This window comes from Myotis yumanensis, unplaced genomic scaffold (genome assembly GCF_028538775.1).
Source record: "Myotis yumanensis isolate MYYU_CA2020_CCGP unplaced genomic scaffold, mMyoYum1.0.hap1 SCAF_14, whole genome shotgun sequence".
NCBI classification, from domain to species: Eukaryota; Metazoa; Chordata; class Mammalia; order Chiroptera; family Vespertilionidae; genus Myotis; species Myotis yumanensis.
In genome coordinates, this window is record NW_027223765.1 from 570001 (window position 1) to 593835 (window position 23835).

At 62.0% G+C, this 23835-nt stretch overlaps 2 protein-coding genes across 3 annotated transcripts in view; both read right to left on the reverse strand.

Moving 5' to 3' along the window:
• Nucleotides 1–3000: 3000 nt before the first annotated feature.
• On the reverse strand, nt 3001–11611 carry CSPG5 (chondroitin sulfate proteoglycan 5). Its single transcript, XM_070391144.1, has 5 exons — nt 11357–11611; nt 9470–10574; nt 5954–6142; nt 4550–4625; nt 3001–3501 (listed from the first exon to the last, which is right to left on the reverse strand). Exons 1-5 carry the CDS (start codon nt 11451–11453, stop codon nt 3343–3345), a joined length of 1626 nt encoding a protein of 541 aa, XP_070247245.1. The 5' UTR covers nt 11454–11611; the 3' UTR covers nt 3001–3342.
• A 5520-nt stretch (nt 11612–17131) lies between these two features.
• SMARCC1 (SWI/SNF related BAF chromatin remodeling complex subunit C1) overlaps nt 17132–23835 on the reverse strand; it is an 83026-nt gene continuing 76322 nt past the window's right edge. For both annotated transcript variants that reach the window (XM_070391162.1, XM_070391163.1), the window contains 2 exons: nt 21362–21538; nt 17132–19229 (listed from right to left, as the gene is read on the reverse strand). In XM_070391162.1, the coding sequence (XP_070247263.1) occupies nt 19150–19229; nt 21362–21538 (257 nt within the window). In that variant the 3' untranslated portion in view covers nt 17132–19149. The remainder of the gene's footprint in view (nt 19230–21361; nt 21539–23835) is intronic.

Genomic DNA, 23835 nt, shown 5'->3' on the forward strand with positions numbered 1-23835 from the left:
TAAAAGAGAAGAGAGTACACCTTGTGTACACAGACGGGCCAACACCGCACGGACCCCTCTCCTCCGTGAAAGGGCCGGCCTGGCCACCGCCTTTCCTTGATGAGGCCGAGGCCACGCGACGGTCAGCCTGTCCCTTCCTCAGAGACGGGACCCCGGGCGGCTGAGGGGGGAAAGGCCGAGAGACGTGCGGGAGGGGGTCTCAGGCGCCGGGCGGTGCTGGGGGGCGGGAGGGAGCTCACAGCCGAGCCCACGGCACAGGCATGGGAAGCACCGCCCGCCCTGCGGCAGGAGCCAGCGGCACCGATAGGCATCAGCACATCCTGTGCAGCACGCCAGCTCCTTCTCCGGTCAGACGCTTGGCCACACGGCTGCCCTTTCACGAGCCAGCCCGTCCCGTCCCCTCGGGCCCATCCCTCCCGCCTGCGCTGGAGGAGCCCAGCCAGCTTTGACCTGCGTTTCCTGAGACTCTTGTGGGGAAAGCAGAGCACAGACCCAGCCTGGCCTGCGGGCGGACCTGGGACGCAGGACGGGCTCCTGGGGAGGGGCCAAGGGGCCTGTCCCCAAAGCTGCTCTGTCCCCGATTCAGAGAGAAGAGGACGGCCTGTGCAGAACCATGCCGCCCCTCCCCACCCCCCCAAAGGGCCCAGGTCAGGCTGGGGACCACCACACACACAGGTCGGACCCAACACCCGACACGCAGCCCTGGCTCCACAGCAGCGTGCAGACCGGAGCTGCGAGGCACACGGAGGCCTGTGCCAGCTGACGGGAGCCCAGGCCAACTGCGACCAGCTCTCAATCCACAGACAACCAAAGCTCACGGACATCTGGAAAGCACCGAAGAGCTAACAAGAGCCCTGGCTGGTGTGGCCCAGTGGATAGAGCGTCAGCCTGCAGACTGAAGGGTCCCGGGTTCGATTTCGGTCAAGGACACATGCCGGGCTGTGGGCTTGATCCCCAGTGGGCAGGGGGGTGGGGGGGGGCTGCAGGAGGCAGCCGACCCAGGATTCCCTCTCATCACTGATGTTTCTCTCTCTCTCCCTCTCCCTTCCTCCCTGAAGTCAACATAAAAACAAACAAATAAATAGAAAGCGCCAACAAGATGCTGAGGAGGCACGCAGCTGACAGCCCAGAGGGGCCAGGAGCCCCGGGAGGCGAGCCTGTTGCATCAGCCCACGTCCTCCCTGGAGGTGGCCGCCCACTGGGGCGGGGGTGGACACAAAAGGGCGACGTGTGAATCTGAGAGTCTTGCAGGGCCGGGGGCGCAGGACGCACCACGGGGGGGCAGGGGGGGACACACACTGAGGACCCACTGCCTGTTTGGGGCTGTGACCGAGGGATTGGGTCGTAGGGTGAGGATGAGCCAAAAGCAGACAGGCACGACGCAGTCAGACGGCCTGTGGCCCGGAAATCTCCGGAATAATGTGACCCCAGGATTCCAGGGCTCCTGGGCACCTGGCAGAAGCAAACCAAGCCAGGAATTATCCTGGGCCTCAACACACTGCAAAAACCACGCTTCAAACACCAGGTCCAGCACAAGGTCTAAAGTAATCAGGCCCCGCGGACACAAATCAGGCAGAACCCGCAGAATTTGACAACAGAAACACGCCACCGGGACCCCAGCGACTGGAATGACCACAGACTGAACACGGGCCGCGCCCAGCCCCCGAGGGTCAGGACTTGGCTGCCTGAACTCTCACCTCTCTCGCTAATCCACCCTCATCCACCGCCCGCGTCCTGCCAGCCCCTCTGCCCCACCAGCGTCCAGCGGTCTCTTCTGAGAAAACAAACCTGCTGCTGCTCAGCCCTGTGTTCATGGCCTCGGCCCTGCGGCCCGTCCCTTCACGGCCTGCCACTCAGCGCGACTGTCCTGAGTCTTATTCAGTGAGGGCCGGCTCCTCACAGCCCCTGGCTGAGCAAGTGCTGAATAAGTGTCTACCAGTGAGAAAGCAGGAAGAGTAGTCCGCCTCCGGCCTCCCGCCTCCCTTCATTTTATTTTTTAAATATTTGTATTGATTCCGGAGAGGAAATGAGAGGGAGAGATAGAAATGATCAATGATCAATGATGAGAGAGAATCATTGATCAGCTGGCTGCCTCCTGGATCCAGCCAACAACCAGGGCATGTGTCCTGACCAGGAATCGAACCTCCTGGTTCATAGGTCAATGTTCAACCACTAAACCATGCCCATTGGGCTACTTCCTTGATTTAATTTTATGTGATTTTTTTTGGTCTTTCCTTCCTTGATTTTAGAGGGAGAAGGAGAGGGAGAGAGAGAAACACTGATTTGCTGTTTCACTTATTTATGCATTCATTGGTTGACTCTTGGATGTGCCCTGACTGGGGGGTCGAACCCGCGATCTTAGGACGATGCTCTGAGCAGGGCCAAGCGTGGTCTTGATAATCGGTGCTGCAGACTAAACTGACGGAGTCTGTGTCCCCTGAGAAGCCGTGTGTTGAAGCCCTAATCCCCAATGTGATTGCATGGGAGACAGGACCTATAGGGTTCAGTGAGGTCATCAGGGTGGGACCTAATCCAATAGGACTGGGGTCCTATCAGAAGAGAAATGGAGACCTCGCTCTCTCTCTCTCTCCCTCCCCCTCTCTCCTTCTCTCTCTCTCTCCCCCCCTCCTTCTCTCTTCTCCCCCTCTCCTGCTTTCCCTCCTCCCCTCCTTCTCTCTCTCTCTCTCTCTGTCTCTCTCTCTCATGCACAGAGAAAATGCCACATGAGGACACAGCAAGCCAGTGGCTATTTGCAAGCAGGAAGGCGAGGCCTCGCCAGAAACCAACTCTGCCGGCACCTTGACCTTGCTTGACCTTGGACTTCCCGTCGTTCAAGGCGCCAGGTCTGTGGTGCTGGTCGCAGGAACGTGAGCATGAGCAGACTCACTCACACACCATTTCTGGGATGTCGCCCGTCTACAGACACACCCCCACGGGAGATGAGACTTCAACTCAAACGGACAAGAACGGGGAGGGAGTGAACACAGGACGTTAGAAAGGTGGCTTTTTAAAAAGTTTTATTTCAAGAACTTTTGTTGTTTTTACTGGTATTTCAAAAAAAGGTGGATCCAAGTACAAAAAGAAAAAGTCAGTTGAATAACAGCAGAGGCTTAGAAACCACAGCAGCAGAAGCGATGGACGGACAGACGCACAGACAACCACCCAGGGACGCGATTCTGCTCGGCTCCTGGCTGACTGTGTCTGCCTCCCGTGCAACACACACGAAGCATGCCATGAGACAGAAAAGGAAAAGCTGGACCGACAGCTACAAGGAGCGACCTGCCCCTCCCCGAGCGACCCTGACCTCCTCCCCGCCCGCCCCCTCTCCTCGCTCCTCGCTCCTCAGGTCAAGTTGTTCTGAAGACAGTTGGCCTCCAGCTCCGCCGGGTCCCCGCGGCCCTCGAGCTTGGGCGACAGCGAGTTCTGGATGTTGAAGGGCTCCTCCTCTTTCAGGCAGGACTTGAGGACCTCCTGGATTTTGTGGGGGGCGCTGGGGTCGTCCTGCAGGAGGGACAGAGGTGAGGGAGGGGCAGGACGGAGGCCGAAGGCAGGAGAGGGACCAAATGACCGGCTCGGAGCGAGCGAGGGAAGAAAGCGTGAGACGGGTGAGCCACAGGGACGGGCCAGCGGCTGCTTTGGGGAAAGTCACCTTCAGAGACACCGGCCGGATACAGAGGGGACTGGATCAAAACACCTTTCTTTCTTCCTTTTTAAAAAGATGTATGTTTACTGATTTATGAGAGGAAATGAGAGGGAGGGAGAGAAACACCGATGATGAGAGAGAAGCATGGACTGCGGCCTCCTGCACCCCCCCAACTGGGGATTGAGCCTGCAAACCCCAGGCATGTGCCCCTGACCGGAATCGAACCCGGGAACCTTCAGTCTGCAGGCCGATGCTCTGTCCCCTGAGCCACACGGGCCAGGGCTGCTTTACTTGGGACACTGTCTCTGACAGGACACTGTCTCCTGGCCCAGAGCACACACTGGGCCGGGTCTTCAGAGGAGTCGGTGGGACCTGTGTTGGGTTTCAGCTGGTCTTTAACGAGCCCACCCCCTAAGGACAGGGCTTACCCAGACCTATGGTCCCACCTGGGTTCCGGGCCCACCTCAGCCCTAACCACTGCCTAGAAGTCTGTCGGCATTTAGGGTCCTGAAACAATGTCAACACGGTTTGCCCAGCGCCCCCAGGGCAACCCGCTGGCTTCAGTGACCCCCAGGCATCCCCCAGCAATCAAGGCCCAGCTTCCCCCTCGACAGAAAGAGCAGGAAGACGAAGCACCATCATCCTAACCCTCCACACCCCCACGGCGAGACGGCGAGACGGGGAGAGAGGCGCCATCAAGCCCCCCTCCCCACGCCCACGGCCCCAACCCCAGCGGATCCCAGGGGCTGAGTGGCGGCTCCGCACAGAGACAGACGCAGGCCCAGCCGGGCTGAGCGCGCACGGGAGGGGAGGCCCAAGGAAGGCGCCACCTGGAGGATAAGGTTACAGGGGAGCCGGCGCGGGCAGAGGGTGCAGGGGGTGCGGGCAGCGGCCCGGGTTCCTTACATTTGGGTGCGAGCCCTCGGCAATGGTGGAGAGGGAGAAGTTGTCGTTGTGGAGTTCAGACGGCGTCCGGAATTTGCTGTTTGGACAGAAGAGAGAAGGGAACACGTAAGTGAAGTGATGGTGGCAAACTCTGAGGAGCCCACGGGCCCAGCGCTGCATCTCAGCAAACGCCGTGGCCGGTAATAGACGCGCCGTGATTGGCTGTACCACCCAGGGTCACTTCTGCCGTTTGCTTATTTATTTAAAGTATATTTTATTGGTTTCAGAGAGGAAGGGAGAGGGAGAGAGAGATAGAAACATCAATGATGAGAGAGTATCATGGATCGGCTGCCTTCTGCACGCCCGCTACTGGGGATCAAGCCCTGGGCATGTGCGCTTGACTGGAATTGAACCCGGGACCCTTCAGTCCGCAGGCCGACGCTCTGTCCACTGAGCCGCACCGGCCAGGGCTAAACTTCTACCATTTAAACCACGAGCCGGTACTGTTTTTATTACCGACTCCAAGCAGCTCATTCAGACGTTAGAGAAAGAACTGACAACGAGATGAGCAGCTATGACCATGCTCCTGTCTGCCAGGCAGTCACACCATCTGGCCAACGGTGACTAAGACGCCAGCGATTGTAAGACAATCCAACTTCTGAGACGTTAATATGTGAAAAAGAAAAACACCCAAAACCGGCCCGTGTATCCCAGAATTCACGCACCGCGCAGTCTCTGCAGTGCCCGGCCCGGGGCCAGGCGGGGGGAGGCGGGGGCAGCGTGCGGGCTGACCAGGCTGACCGGGCTCACCGAGCTGACCGGGCTGACTGGGCGCAGGAGCTAAGTGCTACGCAGAACACAGCCAGCTCTGGGGAGGCCTAGAGCGAGGCTCTGCCAGTCACACTCGGCTTCTCCACACCCAGGGCAGCCAGCGGCTCCTCTCTCTCCCCATCCTCACGCAGCTGGCTGTCCTGGCGGGGGGGTCCCCCCTCTGCATCCCCTGGGCGGGGGCTGAGGAGCCCAGGGCCAGGCTCGTGATCAAGGGCGCAGACACCCCACCTCAGCGCACGGGCCCTCAGTGCACAGGCACAGGGAGCAGCCGGGGCCCCAGGACGCTGCTACCAGGCTGCAGGGGGGCCGAGCTCACCCAGCAAAGGAGCCACAGACGGCTGGTCCTCGCCCCGGGCCCAGGGCAGAGTGTCGGGCACATTCTCCCGGGAGCCTCGGGCGGGCGGGGACTGATGGGGCCGCAGGTGGGAAGGGCAGTGGGCACAGTTCAGAGAGGATTGTCTCTTGGGCCCCGAGGGAGCTGAACTCCAGCCTCCTCCTTTTGTGTTTGTTGGGAATCCCCACCCGAGGACATTCCCACTGATTTTAGGGAGAGAAACATCCGTGTGAGAGAAACACATCAGGGCGCAGACTCACTGGGTCCTGCGCAGCTTGGTGTTCTCCGTCTTGAGCAGGTACAGCTTCTTGGCAAAGAACACGGTCACCATGAAGAGCAGGAGCAGCACCAGGGCGGCCGCGCCCACGGCCACACACATCACCTGGAAGTCGGTGACGATGGACTCGCAGCGCGTCCCCTTGTGCCAGATGTAGTCCTGGGTGTTGCACCTGCAGCAGCAAACAGGGCGAGGCCAGGTGGTGGGCGGGCGGCCCTGCCTCGGCGAGGCCTGGTCTGTGACCCGCACTTACCTACCCGCCTGGTCTGAGGACGCCCGGGAGCCGGGCTGCCCCACGCCGGGCAGACCTCGTAGCTGAGATTCCTGGCCCGGCCATAGCCACCCAAGCAGTGGGTCGGGCCGCTCTGGGGTCCATGACATCAAGGTAGCCAGGGCCCGAGGTACCGAACGCACTGGCCAGTCGCTGGCTGAGGGGTGGCCAGGAGCAAAGGGAAGCCTGGCTTCCCCTCGCAGGGCTCTCAGCTGCCCCACCCCCAGCCCTGGGCTCCGGATGAAAGAAGATGAAACACAAGATGAACGGCCCACACATGCAGCCTGCTTGTTGCTGTGCAGTCCCCCCGGGTCATGTGGCGAACCAGACCCAGACGAGGCGCGTCCGCTCCCATCTCTGCGGCCCCCAACGCTCTGCCCCCCAAGCCTGGGTCCTGTCACCGTGAGAACTGCCCGGAGAGCATCGTGAGAATCGCCCCTCGGGTGGGTTTGGTCCTTTTGTTGAGTGACTTTCTCCTGCCCTTGGGGACATTCCCAGGCTCCAACTCTCCCAATGACATTGCTGTTTCCATGGGAACCAGGCTGCTTCAAAGAGGCAAGATGTGGAAGGATACAGAGGCAGGCAGAGCGGGAGGACAGGAGCGGCAGGGTGAGTGCCAGGCGAGCAGGGTGGGGGACGTGGCTAACGGGGATGCCCTCCCTCCCCGCCGACTGGGGCCGGGAGGCCGGTGGCGCTAGCCCCCCGCTCGGGAGAAGTTCTGCCCGGCTCTCCGCCCCGTCCTCTGCGGGCGGGTCGGTGAGACAAAGGCGCCGCAGTCTGCAGCTGCGGCTCAGCAGCCTCTGTGCGTGGAATGCAAAACCGTTCCCAAGCCTCAGCTGCCGGTGTGCGCAGCGGGGAGGGAGGCTGAGCAAGGGGACCTGGGGGGGCGTGACCTTCCGAGGGAGGACCCGGGAGCTAAGGCCACACGGCCACGCCGGACAAGCTGACTCTCCCACCGGGGAACCCCAACAGCCCCAGCAGGTACCGGGGACTCTGCTGGCTCCCCAGGGGCAGCGAGGGCTCCGCAGGGCGCACTCTGGTGGGAGCTTCCTCTGAAGGTGAAACTCAGACCTCCACTAGGATGGGCCATGGTTTCCCACAGAGACCCCGCCTCCCGGCTCCATCCATCATGTGGTCTCCCCAGTGACGTGTGAGGAGCAAAGTCACAGGCGCTCCCATGTCCGGTGGCCCTTCGCCAACCACACGGTCTTGTCACCATTATTTCGTCCCTTTTTTTGTTTGGTTTAAAGCATATTTTTGTTGATTTCAGAGAGGAAGGGAGAGGAAGAGAGAGAGAGAAACATCAGTGATGAGAGAGAATCATGGATCGGCTGGCCCCTCACACCCACACTGGGGATCAAGCCCGCAACCCGGGCCTGTGCCCTGACTGGGAATCCAACCGTGACCTCCTGGTTCATAGATCGACCACTGAGGCACCGTGGCCGGGCCACCATTGTTTCCTGATCACAGCAGCTCCTTCTGGCCGTGGCTCGGTAACGCCACTCAGAATGGGGGGCAGGGAGAGGGGGGACAACACATCCTTCTATGAGTGACCTCAGTGCTGTGGTCATTTGTAAGAAACAACTTCACAGGAAGGAATTGGAAGTCAAGTTTTCATGCCAAAGGCACAACATTCATGCTTTCTACATGTTACTCTCCTGTCAGAACATCAAGACCTCCAGGATTTGAATTCTTCACACGCCTCCAAAAAGACCAAGAAAAAGGAACATTGGGAATGACACTTAAAAAAGACGTCCTGCCAAACCGGTTTGGCTCAGTGGAGAGAGCGTCGGCCTGCGGACTGAAGGGTCCCGGGTTCGATTCCGGTCAAGGGCATGTACCTTGGTTGCGGGCACATCCCCAGTAGGGGGTGTGCAGGAGGCAGCTGATCGATGTTTCTCTCTCATTGATGTTTCTGATTCTCTATCCCTCTCCCTTCCTCTCTGTAAAAAATCAATAAAAAATATTAAAAAAAAAAAAAGACGTCCATGCCCTGGCTGGTTTGGCTCAGTGGATACAGCCATCGGCCTGTGGACTGAAGGGTCCGGGTTTGATTCCGGTCAAGGGCACATGCCCCGGTTGTGGGCTCGATCCCCAGTGGGGGATGTGCAGGAGGCAGCCGATCAATGATTCTCTCTCAACATTGATGTTTCTCTCTCTCCCCCTCTCCCTTCTTCTCTGAAATCGATAAGATGTATTTTTTTAAAAAGACACCCAGGCTCTAGAAACGCTCCTCCCAGGACCGACAGAAACAAGTCCCCGCGAGCCTGAGGCCAGGAGCGGACGAAGGCAGCTCCCCGCACATAGGTCCGACCCACAAATCTCCCAGGACCGGCCCGGGCTCCCCGGCAGGTTACCCGCCTCCGGCGAGGGCCGTGGACGGAGCAATCCCTGAGGAGGCATGGGCTGGTGCTGCGGACAGTGTCCTGAGAGCCACTGGACTCGCTGTGTCTTTTCTGGACGGTGTTCCAAGGAAACAGAAATCAAGGCAGAAGGGGAAAAGCCACGACCAAACCCCACCACCTCTGCTGCCCCCGGTCAGACTGACTCGGCTCGAGGGGCTGCTCTCTGCTGGGTCCGGCCCCAGGAGAAGGGCCTCACGCTGCCTGCACACGCTCGGCCCCAACTCGGCCCGGCCGGGGGCTCAGGGGCGTGGTCAGCTGTGGTCTCTCCTCCCGAGTAGGTTTAAGGGCGCACTCTCCCCCCCAAAACTCCTCAAGCAGCAAAGGCCCCCCGAAACCCTTCCCTTTGCCTCTATTTTAAAATATATATATATATTTATTAATTTCAGAGAGGAAGGAAGAGGGAGAGAAAGATAGAAACATCAATGATGAGAGAGAATCATGGATCAGCTGCCTCCTGCACGCCCCACACTGGGGGTCAAGCCCGAAACCCGGGCCTGTGCCCCTGACCCGATTGGAACCCGGGACCCTTCTGTCCACAGGCCGGCGCTCCATCCCCTGAGCCACACTGGCCAGAGCCCTTGTGCCTTTAGAGTTAGCAGTTGGATCAAGGACACGGCCCTGAGAGGACACACGGCCTTGTCCCCGAGGACTGGCTCCACGACGGTCCGGGCAGCGCCTTCGGGCGGCACTTTCGCAGCAGCTGCTGCCCGGGGTCCTCTGACCACAGGGTCCCTCGGAGGCTGGGCCCGTCCCTCCCGGGCGGGGCTCCTCACACACACTGGCCGGCAGTTCCCCCTCCCGCCCGGCGCACCCGCGCCCTCACCTGCAGAAGGCGCCGAGCTGCTCCACCAGGTAGCACTGGCCGCCGTTGTGACAGTAGCTGGGGAGCAGGTCGCACACCGACCGGCAGGAGCTGTTGTGCCGCACGAAGCCGCTGCGGCAGGCGGTGCCGTTCCCGCCGGGGGCCAGGTCCCTGCCGGGCTCCCCTGGACGGGGCCTGAGCGCGATGCTGCCCCCCGGGGCCGTGCCCAGGGTGTGCTGGGGGGCACCCGCGTGCCACCAGCGGGGGGGCTGGCCGGGGCCGGGCCCGGGCCTCTCGCTGGGCACCAGGTCGCTGTGGCCGTCCCGGGGTCCCCCGCCGGCGGCCTCCTTGCCCCCCGCCTCCTCCTCCTCCTGCTCCTCCTCCTCCTCCTCCTCCAGGTCGTCGTAGAAGGACGTGGTGGGGTAGAAGTCGGACTCGTCGAAGGGGGTGAAGTCGTCGTACAGGTCCAGCAGGCTCCAGGAGGGGGTCTCGCCCCCGTCGTCGGGGTGGCGCTCGGAGGCCCCTGGCGGCTCCGGGAAGCTCCCCAGGTCGGCGCCGCGGCCCTCGCCGTCCAGTCCCTCGAAGTAGTCGAGGTCGATGGCGTCGGAGCCCGGGTGGAGCTCCGGGGCGCCCGGAAGCGGGGACGTGGGCTCTGGCCCCCGAGGCTCTGGCGCGCCGCCTCCCGGGTTCGGCCAAACCTCCGCGGGGCGCTGCTCGGGGCCTTCGGGGCCTGGGCTCGGCTGGTGGCCGGCGGTCGGGGAGGGCGGTCCGGCCGCGGTGGCTGCAGGAGGGGCGGGGGGCGCCGAGGACGGCCCAGGGGCCTCGCCCGGAGCCGGGGCCGTGGCGGGCAGGGCCTGCGTGTCCCCGCTGCCCGCCTCCGCCGTGGCTGCGCCCGGGCCCGCGCCGTCAGCCTCCAGCCAGGCCGCGCCCGTCACAGCCGCCGAAGCCTCCAGCGCGTCCTCCGGCCCGACCCCCGGGGCGCGCTCGCCGCCGGGCGCCGTCCAGGCCGCCTCCTCCTCCCCGGCTCCCGGCAGGCCCTGCGCCCGCGTGTCGTTAGCACGCGGCTCCCACGCGGCGGTGGTCCGGCCGGGCTCGTCCACCTCGACGGCGCTGCCCGCCTCGCGCGCTGCGGGCAGAGGGGCGGTGTCAGGGCCCCGGCTGCAGGCCCCGCCCCCTGTCAGCCCCGCCCCCTAAGCCGGGAACCATCCCGCCAGGTGTCCCCGCCCAGGCCCCGCCCTTCGAGAGGCCCCGCCCCCGACCTGACCCGCAGTCTAACCAGCACCCCCCGCCACGCCCCAGGAATAGAGCCGATCCTCGGGGTGAAGCTCCAGGGCCAGGCTCGCGCCTTGACCTCCGAACTCGCACCCGCAGGCCCCGCCCACCCACCCACACAGGCCCCGCCTCGAATTTGCACCCAGGCCCCGCCCACCTGCACAGGCCCCGCCCCGAACTCGCACCCTCAGGCCCCGCCCACATCAGGCCCCGCCCGGAACTCGCACCCTCAGGCCCCGCCCACATCAGGCCCCGCCCGGAACTCGCACCTCAGGCCCCGCCCACCAAGGCCCCGCCCACCAAGGCCCCGCCAGGAAATCCCACCCTCAGGCCCCGCCCCAGGCCCCGCCCCGAACTCGCACCCTCCTGCACCCCCTTTACCTCTAAGTCCGGGGCTCAAGTCTGACCCTCAGGCCCGCCCCCCGGCCCCCCCGCAGCCGGCACCTGGGCCTGCACAGCTAGGTCGGGCCGCCCCCCACCCTTCGGCCTCCCCGGGACCCCACCTCTCCGCGCACCCCTTTCCCCGCGCGGCCCCGCCCCCTGGCCTCCCGCTCGCGGGCCCGGCGGCACCCGAGGCCGGCGGGTCCTGGCTCTGGGGGAGGGCGAACCCGCGGGTCCCGGGCGGTCGGTACCTACCCGGCGCGGCCCCGGCGACCAGCACCAGCGTGGCCGCCAGGAGCTGCAGCAGCGGCGGCGGCCCCCGGCCCGGGCCCCCGCCCCCAGTTCGGCCCATGGCGCGGCCCCCGAGCGCTGTCCACGGTCTGTCCCTCTCGCTGCGCCTCCGCTCGCGGCCGCCGCGCTTCCCGCTCGGACTGCGGCGTCTCAGCCCGCGAAGGGCAGCGCGAGGAGCCGCATGCCGCCGCCGTCCCCGGTGCCCGCCGTCCCCGCTGTCCCCGCCGCGCCTCCCCGCCTCCCGCGCCACCGCTCCGCGCTCGGCGCCGCCCCCACCCCGCCCGCCGCTCCCGCCCCGCGCACGTCGCTCTGACGCCGGCCCCGCTCCGTCCGCCGGCGGGAGGGACAGACCGACCCCCGGCTCGGGCCGCCGAGACCCACGGACGCGGAGGGCGGGCAGCCGGGCCACAGCGCCGCGCGTGGCGGGGGCCGACAGGTGCGCGGGCGGGAGGCCTGCGGGCGGGGTCGCGGCCCCGCCTCCCCGTGGAGCGCCGGCGCGGGACCCCACCCGCGAGGAGCCCACCCGCCACGCGCCGGGCACGGAGGCGGGGGCCCGGCACCCGCAGACTCGGGGCGGGGCTCCGAGCGGCCGCAGGGCGGGAGCCCGAGCCGCGCGTGGCCACGAGCAGCCCCGGGGTTCCGGCGCCTCTCGGATGTCTGCCCCCCCGCGTGTGGGCAGGAAGGGGCTCGGGTCCCCGGGGCCCCACGAGGGCCGGGCGCGCGCTGGCAGCTCTAATCGGATCAGCCCTGACCCGCGGCAGCCGGAGCCCAGGCTCCCGGCCCCCCCGCCCCCCGCCGCCCCGGGAGGGCCTTTCCCCGCTATTCCTCCCCCCCCACCGAGGCGTCGCCCCCGGGTCCGGTCGCCGACGCTCAGGTTCCCGGGTGGACCAGGGCCGAGACCGCAGCCCGGGGACGCGCCGCCTGGCCAGGCCCAGTCTGCCCGGACCTCACCCCAGCCCTGCAGGCGGGGCAGGCGCGACCTGGCCGCTTAGTTTATCCACCAAAGTCCGCCTCCCGCTGTGTGTGACCCACGTGACACTCGGGGTCAGAGCCGACCTGTGGCAGCGCATCCCGAGGCCCCGTCCGTCCCCGGGGAGCCGCAGGGCAGAGACGGAGAGTCACCGCCTGGGTCCGGAGCCTGGGACCGGGTTCCCTCCGTTCAACCTGTTTCTCTCCCTGGATCGGCCTACTGCCGCAGTGCCGCTCCTCTCCAGCTCCGCCCGCAAACCCCTCGCCCCCGAGGCCTGCACAACCTGCCCAGCACACCCGATGCCCTCATCCCAGCGGGCAGTGCCAGGCGGGGGGAGGGCTCCCAGGGCTGGGAGGAGGCACAGGTGGGTGACTGGCTGCATCTACTCTCAGCCCAGAACCATGGGTCCGGAGCTTCCTGCAAAGAGACTTTTTATGCTTATTTTTTTTTCATTTGACTTTTTATTGACGATTGGGGTGAAATTGGTTAGTAAAACTATAGAGGTCTCAGGTATACAATTCTGTATCATCTTCTGTTGTGTGTTCACTACCATCCCTCCCCCCTTTCCTCTCCTCCCTCCCCCCGTTTCGCTCTGGTGATCACCACACTTCCTATGAGGCTCTTTCCTTAATCCCGTCACCTCCTTCACCCAGGCCCTCCACACCCGCCTGACACTGTCCGTCCGTTCTCTGCATCCGAGTCTATTTTGTTTATTGTTTAGACCACATAGAAGTGAAACCATACAGTATTTTTTCTTTGGGTTCATACTGCCTCTGGGGACAGCACATACAGAGGCTGGGGAGGGCTTCGCACTTGCCTGTCGGCCAGACACCCTCCAACCCCGGCTCTGCCTGGCGCCTGTGGCTTCTGTCTCCTTGACTCTTGGGTGGTGGTTGCAGGGGAGGTGGTGCACGTGCCTGCCGCCGCCGCCGCCGCCGCGGCCGCGGGAGAGGCCTCGTGGACCGACCCTCACCGTCTGGGGCATGACAACCGCTCCCGAGTTTTTCACCGTCTGGATGGGGTCCCTACTCCCACACCTTCCGTAAAACTCTGACCTACTCCCGCTCCTCATTTTAAGAAGTTTGTTCCGATAAGCAAGGGCCCAGTATAAAATAGGGAATGTCTCCTTCCTGAGCAGCCCCTTCCCTTCCGCGGGACAGGTTCTGCTAGGACTTCCATTTTGGGATTTTAAACCAACGGTTGCCATTCAGGTCCACTCTGACCCTCCCTAGCAGGTGCCACCAGCAGCTTCAGAACTGAGTGCAGCACCCCTGGCTGGGTGACACCCGAACAAGAGGGAGGCGAGCTGGTCAGGCCGTGATGGGAAGAGCAGCTGCAGCCTCAGATGTGCGTGACCGTAGGAGAGCCAGTGCCCTGGCTCTCATACATGTGGAAGGGGTAGCATACTGCATCGAATGTATGTAACGTTTCCTCTGGGCACAAGGTCGGGGAGACTAAAGAGGGGGGAGGGGAGATAAGATACAGGAACTGGACTGTGAAAGAAAAGGAAACACATCTCCAATCCTACCATGTCCCCTCGTGCACGTGGGCGCCAGGGATGCTCGCCAGGCGATGCTTCTGCACGCCTGAGGCTCCTACTGGGTTTGGCCACCTGACCCCAGCACCAAGGCCCGTTGCCATGGCTACAGCCAGCTTCCCTGTGCACAGAAGCCCTGGCTGCACCCGGGTTGCTGTCCGGGCAGGAGCGGCTCCAGCTGCCAAGACTGGACTTACTCAGGCTGCTCAGGAAGCGAGTGGTTCCTGCGTTAAGCCTCAGTAGCGACCACGAACACCTTTGTGAATGTTTGTCCCCCTGGGGGTCTAACTTGCCTCATTTTCATAACCACACTACGAGCATCTTGCAGTCTGATGTTGAGATCCTGCAGATGGGGGAAGGCCAGGACGAAAGTCTTGATTTCAAACCTTTTCATTCTTGTATCTTAATTTCAGAAGAGCATCAGGATGCAGAGGTCAGGCCTCACTCAAAAGAATGGGGGTCCTGCCCCTCCTTCCACAGCACCCCTCCACCAGGGCATGTCGGAGTTAATGCTACGATCTCCCAACAACTCCCTACGACCTAGACCAGTGACGGCGAACCTTTTGAGCTCGGCGTGTCAGCATTTTGAAAAACCCTAACTTAACTCTGGTGCCGTGTTACATATAGAAATTTTTTGATATTTGCAACCATAGTAAAACAAAGACTTATATTTTTGATATTTATTTTATGTATTTAAATGCCATTTAACAAAGAAAAATCAACCAAAAAAATGAGTTCGTGTGTCACCTCTGACACGCGTGTCATGGGTTCGCCATCACTGCTCTAGACCAACCGGACAGGGACCTCTGGAGGCCTCTCTGGGCAGTGTGCTGGTGGGGGCCTCTCTGGGCAGAGTGCTGGTGGAAGCCTCTCTGGGCAGAGTGCTGGTGGAGGCCTCTCTGGGCAGTGTGCTGGTGGGGGCCTGGCCGGGCTGCAGGGCAGGTGGCTGTGACCACTTCGTGCTGGGCATGAGCCTTCTCGAACCACTTGCAGGAAGAAAGGAGGAGCCAGGGGTCAGGGTGCCGGGTTCAAGGCTGACCACCCCTTGCCCTGGCTGCAGGCACTCAGAATGCTCAGCTGCTCTCGTCCTAGGAAAGGACATCCCCCCTGGAGACGGCCCTCCTGTCACCAGCAGACTTCTCCACGGTGGCAAAGCCCCTGGTTCCCACGGCCCCAAAGTCAGCTCGAGCTGGGAGGAAGCCACAGTACACGCCAGCAGAGCTCAGGTGAGGAGCGGCCAGGCTGGTCTGCAGGAGTCCTGCTGCCCCGGCAGGCGGCCTTTCTCAGCATTTCTCCAGAGCCTGCAGCTACTGCAGACAAAACAGACGAGGATGGCACAGCTGATTTGGATGGCCTTGGGGAATCCTTCCATGTCAGGGCCAAACCAGCCACAGAAATCAAGAGCCATGCAAAGGGGCCATAGCCGCCAGGAGCCTCCGCTCCCTAACCTTCCTGGACTGCGGCGGCGAGGGCACGGCAGAGGGTGGAACCGAGGAACCGAGTGGAGGCCTCTGTCTCAGGCGTCACAGGGGTCACTGTGTGGTATTCAGGCTACTTCCCTGAGGGCTGGCGGTAAGGTGGCTGCTCCCCGGGGGTTTGGAAGGGCCTGGAGAGGCCTCTGGGGGCAGGAGGGAGGGAAGGTGGCCCCAGTTCTGCAAGGCGGGCAGGAGCAGGAAGGCAAGGCTCTGCCCCTGGCACGGCGCTGAGGGGCCCCGGAGAGTCAGCTGATTGGCTGCAGGGTCCTGGGTTGAACAGCAGCACCTCGAGGATGCACCCGGCCACCCCATTCTGAGACGACTGCCTTCAATGCAGCAACCCCACGGGGTCAAGGTGCGCTCTCCTTGTTCCCAGGAACAAGTCCTGCTGCAGCAGGTGCAGCTGGACAGAGCCAGCTCCTGGGACGCAGGAAGCAGGGCCTTACAGGGTCAGAGTTTGCGGAAAGAGCGCTTCTCAGGGGCTGGCACTGCGCATCCAGATGAGCAGGTGCTGGTGACTTGCGAGGTTTTCCTGGAAGGAAGGTCACCCTCAAGGTTATCACCCCAGCAGGACAGAAACCACGGGAGAGCATCCGATGCAGACTGCACACATCACCCAGGACACTCGCGACACTGGCGTGATCAAACACAATCATGGCTGTTAACTATGGGAACGGTCTGGTGCCCCACCTGCAAGCATTAAGCAGCCTGGCCGACCTTACTCATTTTACGACTTCACTGCATGCAAGTCCCGTGCCTGGAACACAGTAGGTCCTCACGTTTACTGGACTCATGGGCTCACGAAGTGAACGGTCAGGAACTGGGGCAAACCTGCTCTACCACACAGCCTTCTTCACCAGTGGCCCCGACAGCGGCACCAGACCCCTGGGAACCTGCTAACCATGCCAGATTCCAGAACTCCCCCGACCCACTGAGCCAGGTCTGAGGGCAGGCCCAGCAGCCCGTGCAAACCCTGCAGGAGACCCGCTGTTCCTAATCGCATCTGGGGGAGGACTCCACCGCCAGGGCCTCAGGGACCCTCGGAAGACTGACGGTACCTGCCCGGCTCTGCTCTGGAGAACTGTGAGGGCTGGAAGCCAGGCTTCAGTGTCCTTTTCCTCCCAACTCACCGCAGGGGAGCAGGGTCCCGGGTGGTGGCTCGGGCCCCCTTCACTGGAGGCACGGCAGGTGGGGTCAGGAAGCACCGCAGGAGCACGCACTCACCCAGGGCCGGCGCTCACCGCCCGGCAGACACAGAGTCCGCCCTTCTGCTTCCCCGGGTTCAGGCACCTTGACGCCTGTGGTCTGTCTCCTGAGCAGGGCTTCTCAAAGGCTGCCCGGAGAGGAAGCCCAGCAAGGTTCCAGGACTCAGGCCCGAGTGGCCTGTCTCCACCTCGGGGCTGTGTCTAGGCTGCGCCCTGATGGACATCCTCTAGCTGGGCCGTCGCCAAGGGGGGTCCGCGAGGCCCGAAAGGTGGGCGACCACTGCTCTAGCTCACGAGAACTAGGCTCCCCTGGGGGGTGCCGGGGTGCTGGCCACCCTCCCGGGAGAAGTCTCACGTGTTTTACCTTGACCATGAAATAAACAGTGGGCGAGCCCCGTTTGTGTGTTGCTTCAGGATGAGGAAGGCGGTTGGTCGGTCAATAGGAAGCCACAAGTCACTGGCTAGACTGCCGACACGGACCAGCTGGGGCTGACTGTGTACGCTTGTCACAGAACCAATGAAGAAAAGGGTGCAGAAATGCAGAGAACGGACTAGAACCCAGAAGTGATGTTCCATTTATTCAGTGAAAAAGAGGGCGGTCAGGCCTGCTCGATCCACTTTCTCCAATCTCCCCAAACTCCCTCTCTTCATTTTCCCGAAATAACAACACACTGAGAAACATGTTTGTACAAAACCACGTATTATTCCCCCCTCACAAAATCGAGTGGCTGTATTACAGAACGAAACCAGATCAAAGACACGAAAAGAAAAAGTCACTACTTATACTGAAACCTAACAGTGCTGAGTTCGGGTTCTGTGTAGAATTGTCACCAGCGCAGTAAAAATATTCCCACCCGGATCTTTTAAACTTGAAAGTGATCACATTAAAAACCTGAGGTTACAAGGGACCACAGTGTGAACCAGAATTTCATTTTCCTTCAAGACCCCAGTGGAAAAGGGAAGTATTTGGAATGAGTTTCCTTTGGGAAAAACTGCGGGAAATAGGGAACCCGGGCCGTTGTCAGAAGGCACTGGGGACTCAACGCCAGAAGCAACAGGCTCCCTCCCACCCGCGCCCGAGCCCGAGCCACCGCGAGGACCACGGCCGCCTGGTCAGAGGCAACACCGAGGGCTCGAAAGGCGAATCTTCCCTGGGGTTTTCTCTTCTGATATTTGCTTTCTGATATTAAGGGAAAGTTCTCAGGTGTTTCACAAACACCTACCGATACCCTCTCACATGTAAAGCTTATCAACTGTGTAGAAAGATCCCCAAAAGATGTTCCATTGGCATTCTAGCTGAAACTGCCATCAGAGGCTGTGACGGGCAGGGGCAGGGGCTCTGGGCATCGGATGGGGCACAGCGTTCCCACACCCACGCAGGACAGGGAGGGCAGGGAGGCCAGTGGAGAGCCCGAGTCTCAAGTCACCTCGAGCCGCTCCTCAGCAGGGCAGGAGTGGGCTCCAGTTAAGGCATTTCCGAGGCTCTTCCTCTGGAACGGCTCCCACTCCTGGCCGAGCACCTGACCCTGCAGGACGATGCTCTGTTGCCATGAGCTGCGTGACCCCGGCCAGAACGTGAGACCTCAGAGCGGGAGGGGAAGGCACAAGGCCGCCTCCCAATCCGAAAGTCCCGCTCCACTGAGCCCACTCCCCCTGGTGCTGCAAGAGGTAGCGTGGGGACCTGCTCCCCGGCAGCCTAACCATGAGCTACATGTCAGCACTATCTACTTCCTTTTTTAAAAGTTTTCTTTTTTTTTTTTTTAAGAGCAAAAGCATGCACACAGCAGTGAGCAAGGGGGCTGGTTTACAGGGCGCGTGGCCTTGGCCCAGACCCTTCCTGGCCGGTCCCGGGGACGAAGGATGCCTCCCCAGGCCCGCCCTCCAAGCTCACGCTGCCTCAGAAAACAGACACCCACCGCAGCTAAGCAAGCCCCCCGGCAGGGAGGCAGCCTGTGGCCCTGGAGGGGAGGCCCGGCCTGGGCACTAATGGAGACCTGCGGGCCGGGCGAGGCTGGGTCCTCACTGGAGAAAGCCCGGGGGTCCCCTCCCCGTCCTCTGATTCGGGCGCCTCTCTGGGTGGCCAAGCCTCGGAGGCGTCACCCTCAGCGTGTTCTTCGCTCAGAGAGCAGGAGTAAGGTCACTTGCGATGCCTTAGGCTGTCCCTGCTGCTATCCCTCTGCCCATCACCAGTTTTTGGTTCCTATTAACTTTGAATGCTCTCCCTTAAAGCAATGGAGGAAATAAAAAGAAATGATTATAAAACATTATCCAGAGGCTTAAGACAAAGCAAGACTGCAGGACAACAGAAATGGTAGAGCCTGGAATAGCCACACCAGGACAGAAACAACTAGGATGCCCAGGACATACTGTCACCAAGGCCCCCGAATGGCCTAACTCCAGGGGCGCCGGGCTGGAGAGGGGAGGCAGGAGGAATGGGGGAGCGGGAGATGGGACGCGTGCTTGGGTTGAGAACAAAAATCCTGAAAGAGACCAGGAAGCTGAGGAATGTGTGTCGTCATCCCCTGCGGCTGGTGGTGGCTCGGGGTCGTGCGTTCCCAGCAGCCCCCAGGCTAGGGCGCGGCCGGGGCGGGTGGGCCCGGAGCAGGAGGTGGAGGGACTCCGTCTGCAGGCGGCGGCTGCGGTGGGGGATCTGCAAACACATCCAAGAGTCACTGGTCACTGAGGAAGCACAGGGGCTTGGGGAGGAAAAGGGATGAGGAGGTGATCTCCAGGCAGGCGACCGAGGCTGCAGAAGGCACTGAGCTAGCGCCTGGCTTGGGAGGGTCACAGGCTCGGGCCTCCAGGCCACTGCGCCTGCCCGGCGGCTGGGAGGGGCCTGGATCTGTCCCACCGCTGCCAGGCCCACCTCTCCCAAGAGTCCCCCAGACCTGAGAGGTTAATGACATTTGATTTCATTGTATTTTAACGGTTCTGATTTTACTTCTTTAGTTAGATGAGCTACTTCCTGGGCAAGTTCTGTCTTCTTTTCTTCCTCCCACAGTGCTCGCCTAGCCGGGCACAACAAATGGCTGTCCCCGCCCCCCAGGGCCAGAGCTCCCTCAGGCAGCCGCCGACAGCTGACCATCCCGCAGGCCCCACCGTGGACTGCAGTCCCTGGACTTTGGGCCACGACTCGGGGTCCTGCAGGGACTGTGAGTGTGCGTGTCTGGGCTCCTGCCCATTTCAGCTGCAGCTGCCTGCTCGCACACAGGAACCCCGAGATCACTTATCAGGGGCTTTAAATGTCTGGATTTTGCCAGAAATGAAAACTGAGACAAGTAATTAAGTGCAGTCTTGCTCACTAGTCAGTTCACCCACCCTCCTCAGGAGGCTGCACCGCCCGCCAGGGCTGTCAAAGCATGAAGCCCACAGATCTGGTCCCTTCCCACCTTCAGGGGAAATACAGCTGGAAGAGGGGTGCACCCGCCTGCCGAGGCCTGCCCAGGACTCCGAAATACCCCTTTGTGGAAGGAAGTGGGGAGCGGGCCGGAAACCCTTCACGTTCTCCAGTGGCTCCACGCGGGCCCTTCGGGTCACAAACCGTGAGGCCAAGCACACGGCAGCGGTAAAGACCAATGTGACAACACCAACGGCAAAGTGGTGGTCTCCTGGCTGCACATCTGAATGGTGCCTGCCAGGCGGCAAGGCAAGCATTTTCCTCCAGAGATGGAAGCTGCTCTACCCTCTAACCACAGCCGCAAAGGGACTTCTCCTGCCGTCAGGATCCTGTCTGCACACCCAGCTAACCTGCTCCTTCGGCTGCGCACCCGCTCTGTCCCAGCCCTGACAGAGGGTCGAGAGGAGGCGTGCCTCTATCCACGCAGCGCCCTGGGAAGTGGCCCCGAGCACCCAGGCACTCAGGCTCTTCAGAATCGCAGGGAACCTTGGGAAACCCTGTACCACCGCCCAACTGCTCATTTCCCACGACAGCTCCCGCAGGCCCGGATTCCTGCCCAGCCTCGCTCTCCGCTGTGAACAGGGAGCTAACTGCTTGGCATGGACGCGAGCTTCTGAATGACAGGTTCTTAGCTGGGGCACCTGGCCACGAAAGGCTGCATTTTGGGGTTGTCTCACCGGGAAGGTCTATAGGGGGAAAGGGCAGGCCAGAGCCCCAGCAGCAACCTCTGGAGGCCCCCCACACCCAGATGGACCGGCGGCAGCACGAGCCTCTCCCCTGGGCCCGCGGGGCCTCACCTCCTCCTGAACCCGGCTACGCAGCCACTGCCAGCGGCGAGAGCGGCTGAGAAACCGCCTGTCACTCCTGCCGCGACGGTTCCTGTCCTTTTCTTCACACCCACTGCTTCTTAACAAATATGTATTTTTATTGATGTCAGAGAGGAAGGGAGAGGGTGGGACAGACAGAAACATCCATGAGGGAGAATCATGGATCTGCTCCCCCTGCGTGCCCCGCACTGGGGATGGAGCCCGCCACCCAGGCCTGTGCCCTGACCAGGAATCGAACCCTGACCTCCTGGTTCCTAGGTCGATGCTCAACCCCTGAGCCAGGTCAGTCAGACCCCACCCACTACTTCCGAACCTGCATCCATCCGGCTCCTGCAGGGAAACGAGCCACCAGCAGCTCTGTCTCCCCCGAGGCGCACGCCGGACGGCCCAGCACACGGGAGGGGAGAGGAGTGTCTTCCCGGCCCCCTCAGACCTCGGGTCACGAGCTGTGCCAGGAAGGCTGTGCGCCCGTCACCTGGGCACCTGCCCCCAAACTGACATTCTGACCCACTGTCCTCCCAGAGACCCGGGGAACGCACCCCCCAGCGTGCTACTTACACATGCCGTTGGGGGCCGTGAGGGTGACCCGGGGTCCCAGGATGCTCCCTGGCACTGGCGGCATCCCAGCAGGGGCGGGGCCACTCCCGGGGGCGTGGATGCCGGCGGCGACGCTGGGAATCATGCGGCCTGGCAGGGGCTGCCCGGGCATCATGGAACCTGGGCCTGGGATCTGACCTGTGAGGAGAGGGACGTCCTGAGGTGAGTGCACTGGGAGGAAGGGACCGACTCCTACCCAAGACTGAATACCACGCCAACTCCCACAGGACCTGAGCACCCAGGGCGGTGTCCGCAGCCATCTCCGCCCAGCTTTCATTCTTCGCTTGTGGGGGCAGCAGGTCTGTGGAGTGAGCGGCACCCTACACCCGGTGCAGGCAGGGGGCCACAAGAAGCAATTACCAAAAAGCACCCAGAAGCAGGCATTCATCCCGGTGAGTCCGAGGATCGCCCTGGGACACCAGGTGCCACGCGGAGGTCGGGGGCCGGAGAGGAGGGTTCAACAGTGAGTCGGTGCCCAGTCCAAGGCCTGCAGCTCAGCCAGGACCGAGCTTCTTGCACGGGCTTCATGGGAAGGGGTGCCCGAGGGGGTGATGGTCACCACTGTGAGGTCACCATTAAAAAGGGATTGGATTGGAACCCCAGGTCCTGGTCACACACACAGATCTCTCCCTCTGTCCCCACCATGAAGAACCCTGCGACCCGGAGCCCAAGGGGTGGGGGGCAGAGCGAACAGACAGGCCACTCCGCCCCCTCTCCCTGGTGCTGGCAACTAGCCCAGGAGCTGCTGGCCCCAGGACAGGACCCCTCCTGGGTTCAGCTGCACACCAGCCCTTGGAGCCGCAGCAGCCTTTCTGGAAAGAGCCCGACAGTCAACATGTGGGCTTTGCAGGCCACAGGGTCACGGCTACGACGACTCACCGTTGCCATGGCAGCGAGAAGGCAGGCAGAGAGGACGTGTGACAGGCAGGCATGCCGTGACCCATGCACCTGTATTTATGGACTCTCAAACGTGAGTGTCACGTAATTTTCATGGGACATCACATTCTCCCTCCTCTGAGAACTCCTCCCCTATTTAAACTGTCAGCCATTCCTAGCGCGTGGCCACCCGAGGCAGGAGCGGCCGGTGGCCTACAGGTCAGAGCTCGCCATCGGCTCTCGAACGACGGGGGCACATTCGCTCCTGAGCTCTGGTGTGGCTGCGGGGCTGGGTTGTGAGGAGCTACCGACGAAGGGAAATGGCGTGAGAGGCGCACGGGGCTGACGCTCCTTCCTGTGAGGGCACATGCTCCTCCGCAGCCTGTCAGACCCATTTATCTAAATGAGGCCGCGGCCCGCGTGCGTTTGACAGGCCTGCTCTATAGGATGAGAAAGAGAATCTGTGGTTTTTCTTGTGTTACAATCTAGGGCAGTGATGGCGAACCTTTTGAGCTCGGCGTGTCAGCATTTTGAAAAACCCTAACTTAACTCTGGTGCCGTGTCACATATAGAAATTTTTTGATATTTGCAACCATAGTAAAACAAAGACTTCTATTTCTGATATTTATTTTATATATTTAAATGCCATTTAACAAAGAAAAATCAACCAAAAAAATGAGTTCGCGTGTCACCTCTGACACGCATGTCATGGGTTCACCATCACTGATGTAGGGCCTTCATGATCTGTGGTGAGGCCCATTGTCTGAGACGGAACACAGGTTTTAGACTGAGAGCCGAGGCAGCTGGGGATCGGAACGCTGGCAGTCCGGTCCCATGGTGAGAACATGTGGCTGCCAGAGGCTGGACCTCCAGCTCCTAGAACCGCGAGACTCTCCGTCACCAGGTGTGTGAAGCGGGGACACCAAGACTGAGGAACTCACCCCCGTCATCAGTGTGTAAACGGACCCTGTGGGTGAAGGCGGGCGGGGCCACGCTCTCCCCGCAGCCCGTGGACACAAGCCTGCGGCACGAAGTGAGTGGGCAGGTCCTCAGCCCACAGGCAGCTCAGGGCAGCCCATCCCCGAACCAGCGGCTGGGAGGGGCGTCCCCACAGAGCAACCCCCTGGCAGAGGAGCACCACGGCGATGGGCACAGCCGCAAGGTGGCGGCCACACGCCCGCTCCGCACCGGGAGCTGCCAGACCCGGCAGTGCAGTGCCAAGCGACCTGCTCAGCGCAGTGGCCCATTTACCTATTTCCCTGCATCTTCACGGCAACCAGCGGGCAGGGCAGCTGCAGGGTTTCTAAGGCTGTCAGCCCAACAGCTGACAAAGCCTCTCTCTCTCTCCCCCTCCCTCTCCCTCTGAATTCCAAAGCCTCGGAATAAGGAAGACTTTCTCTCCTCCTGTCACCAACAGGGCAGCAGCATCACTGGGATGTGGGTGCTCAGAGTCCTAGGAAAGGCGGCAGCAAGTGGAGGGGAGTCCCCGGGGGACCTCGTGCAGATCCTTCTCGGCGAGGCCAGGCGCGACCTCCGCCTCGGGTCATGCCTTGCCAGGC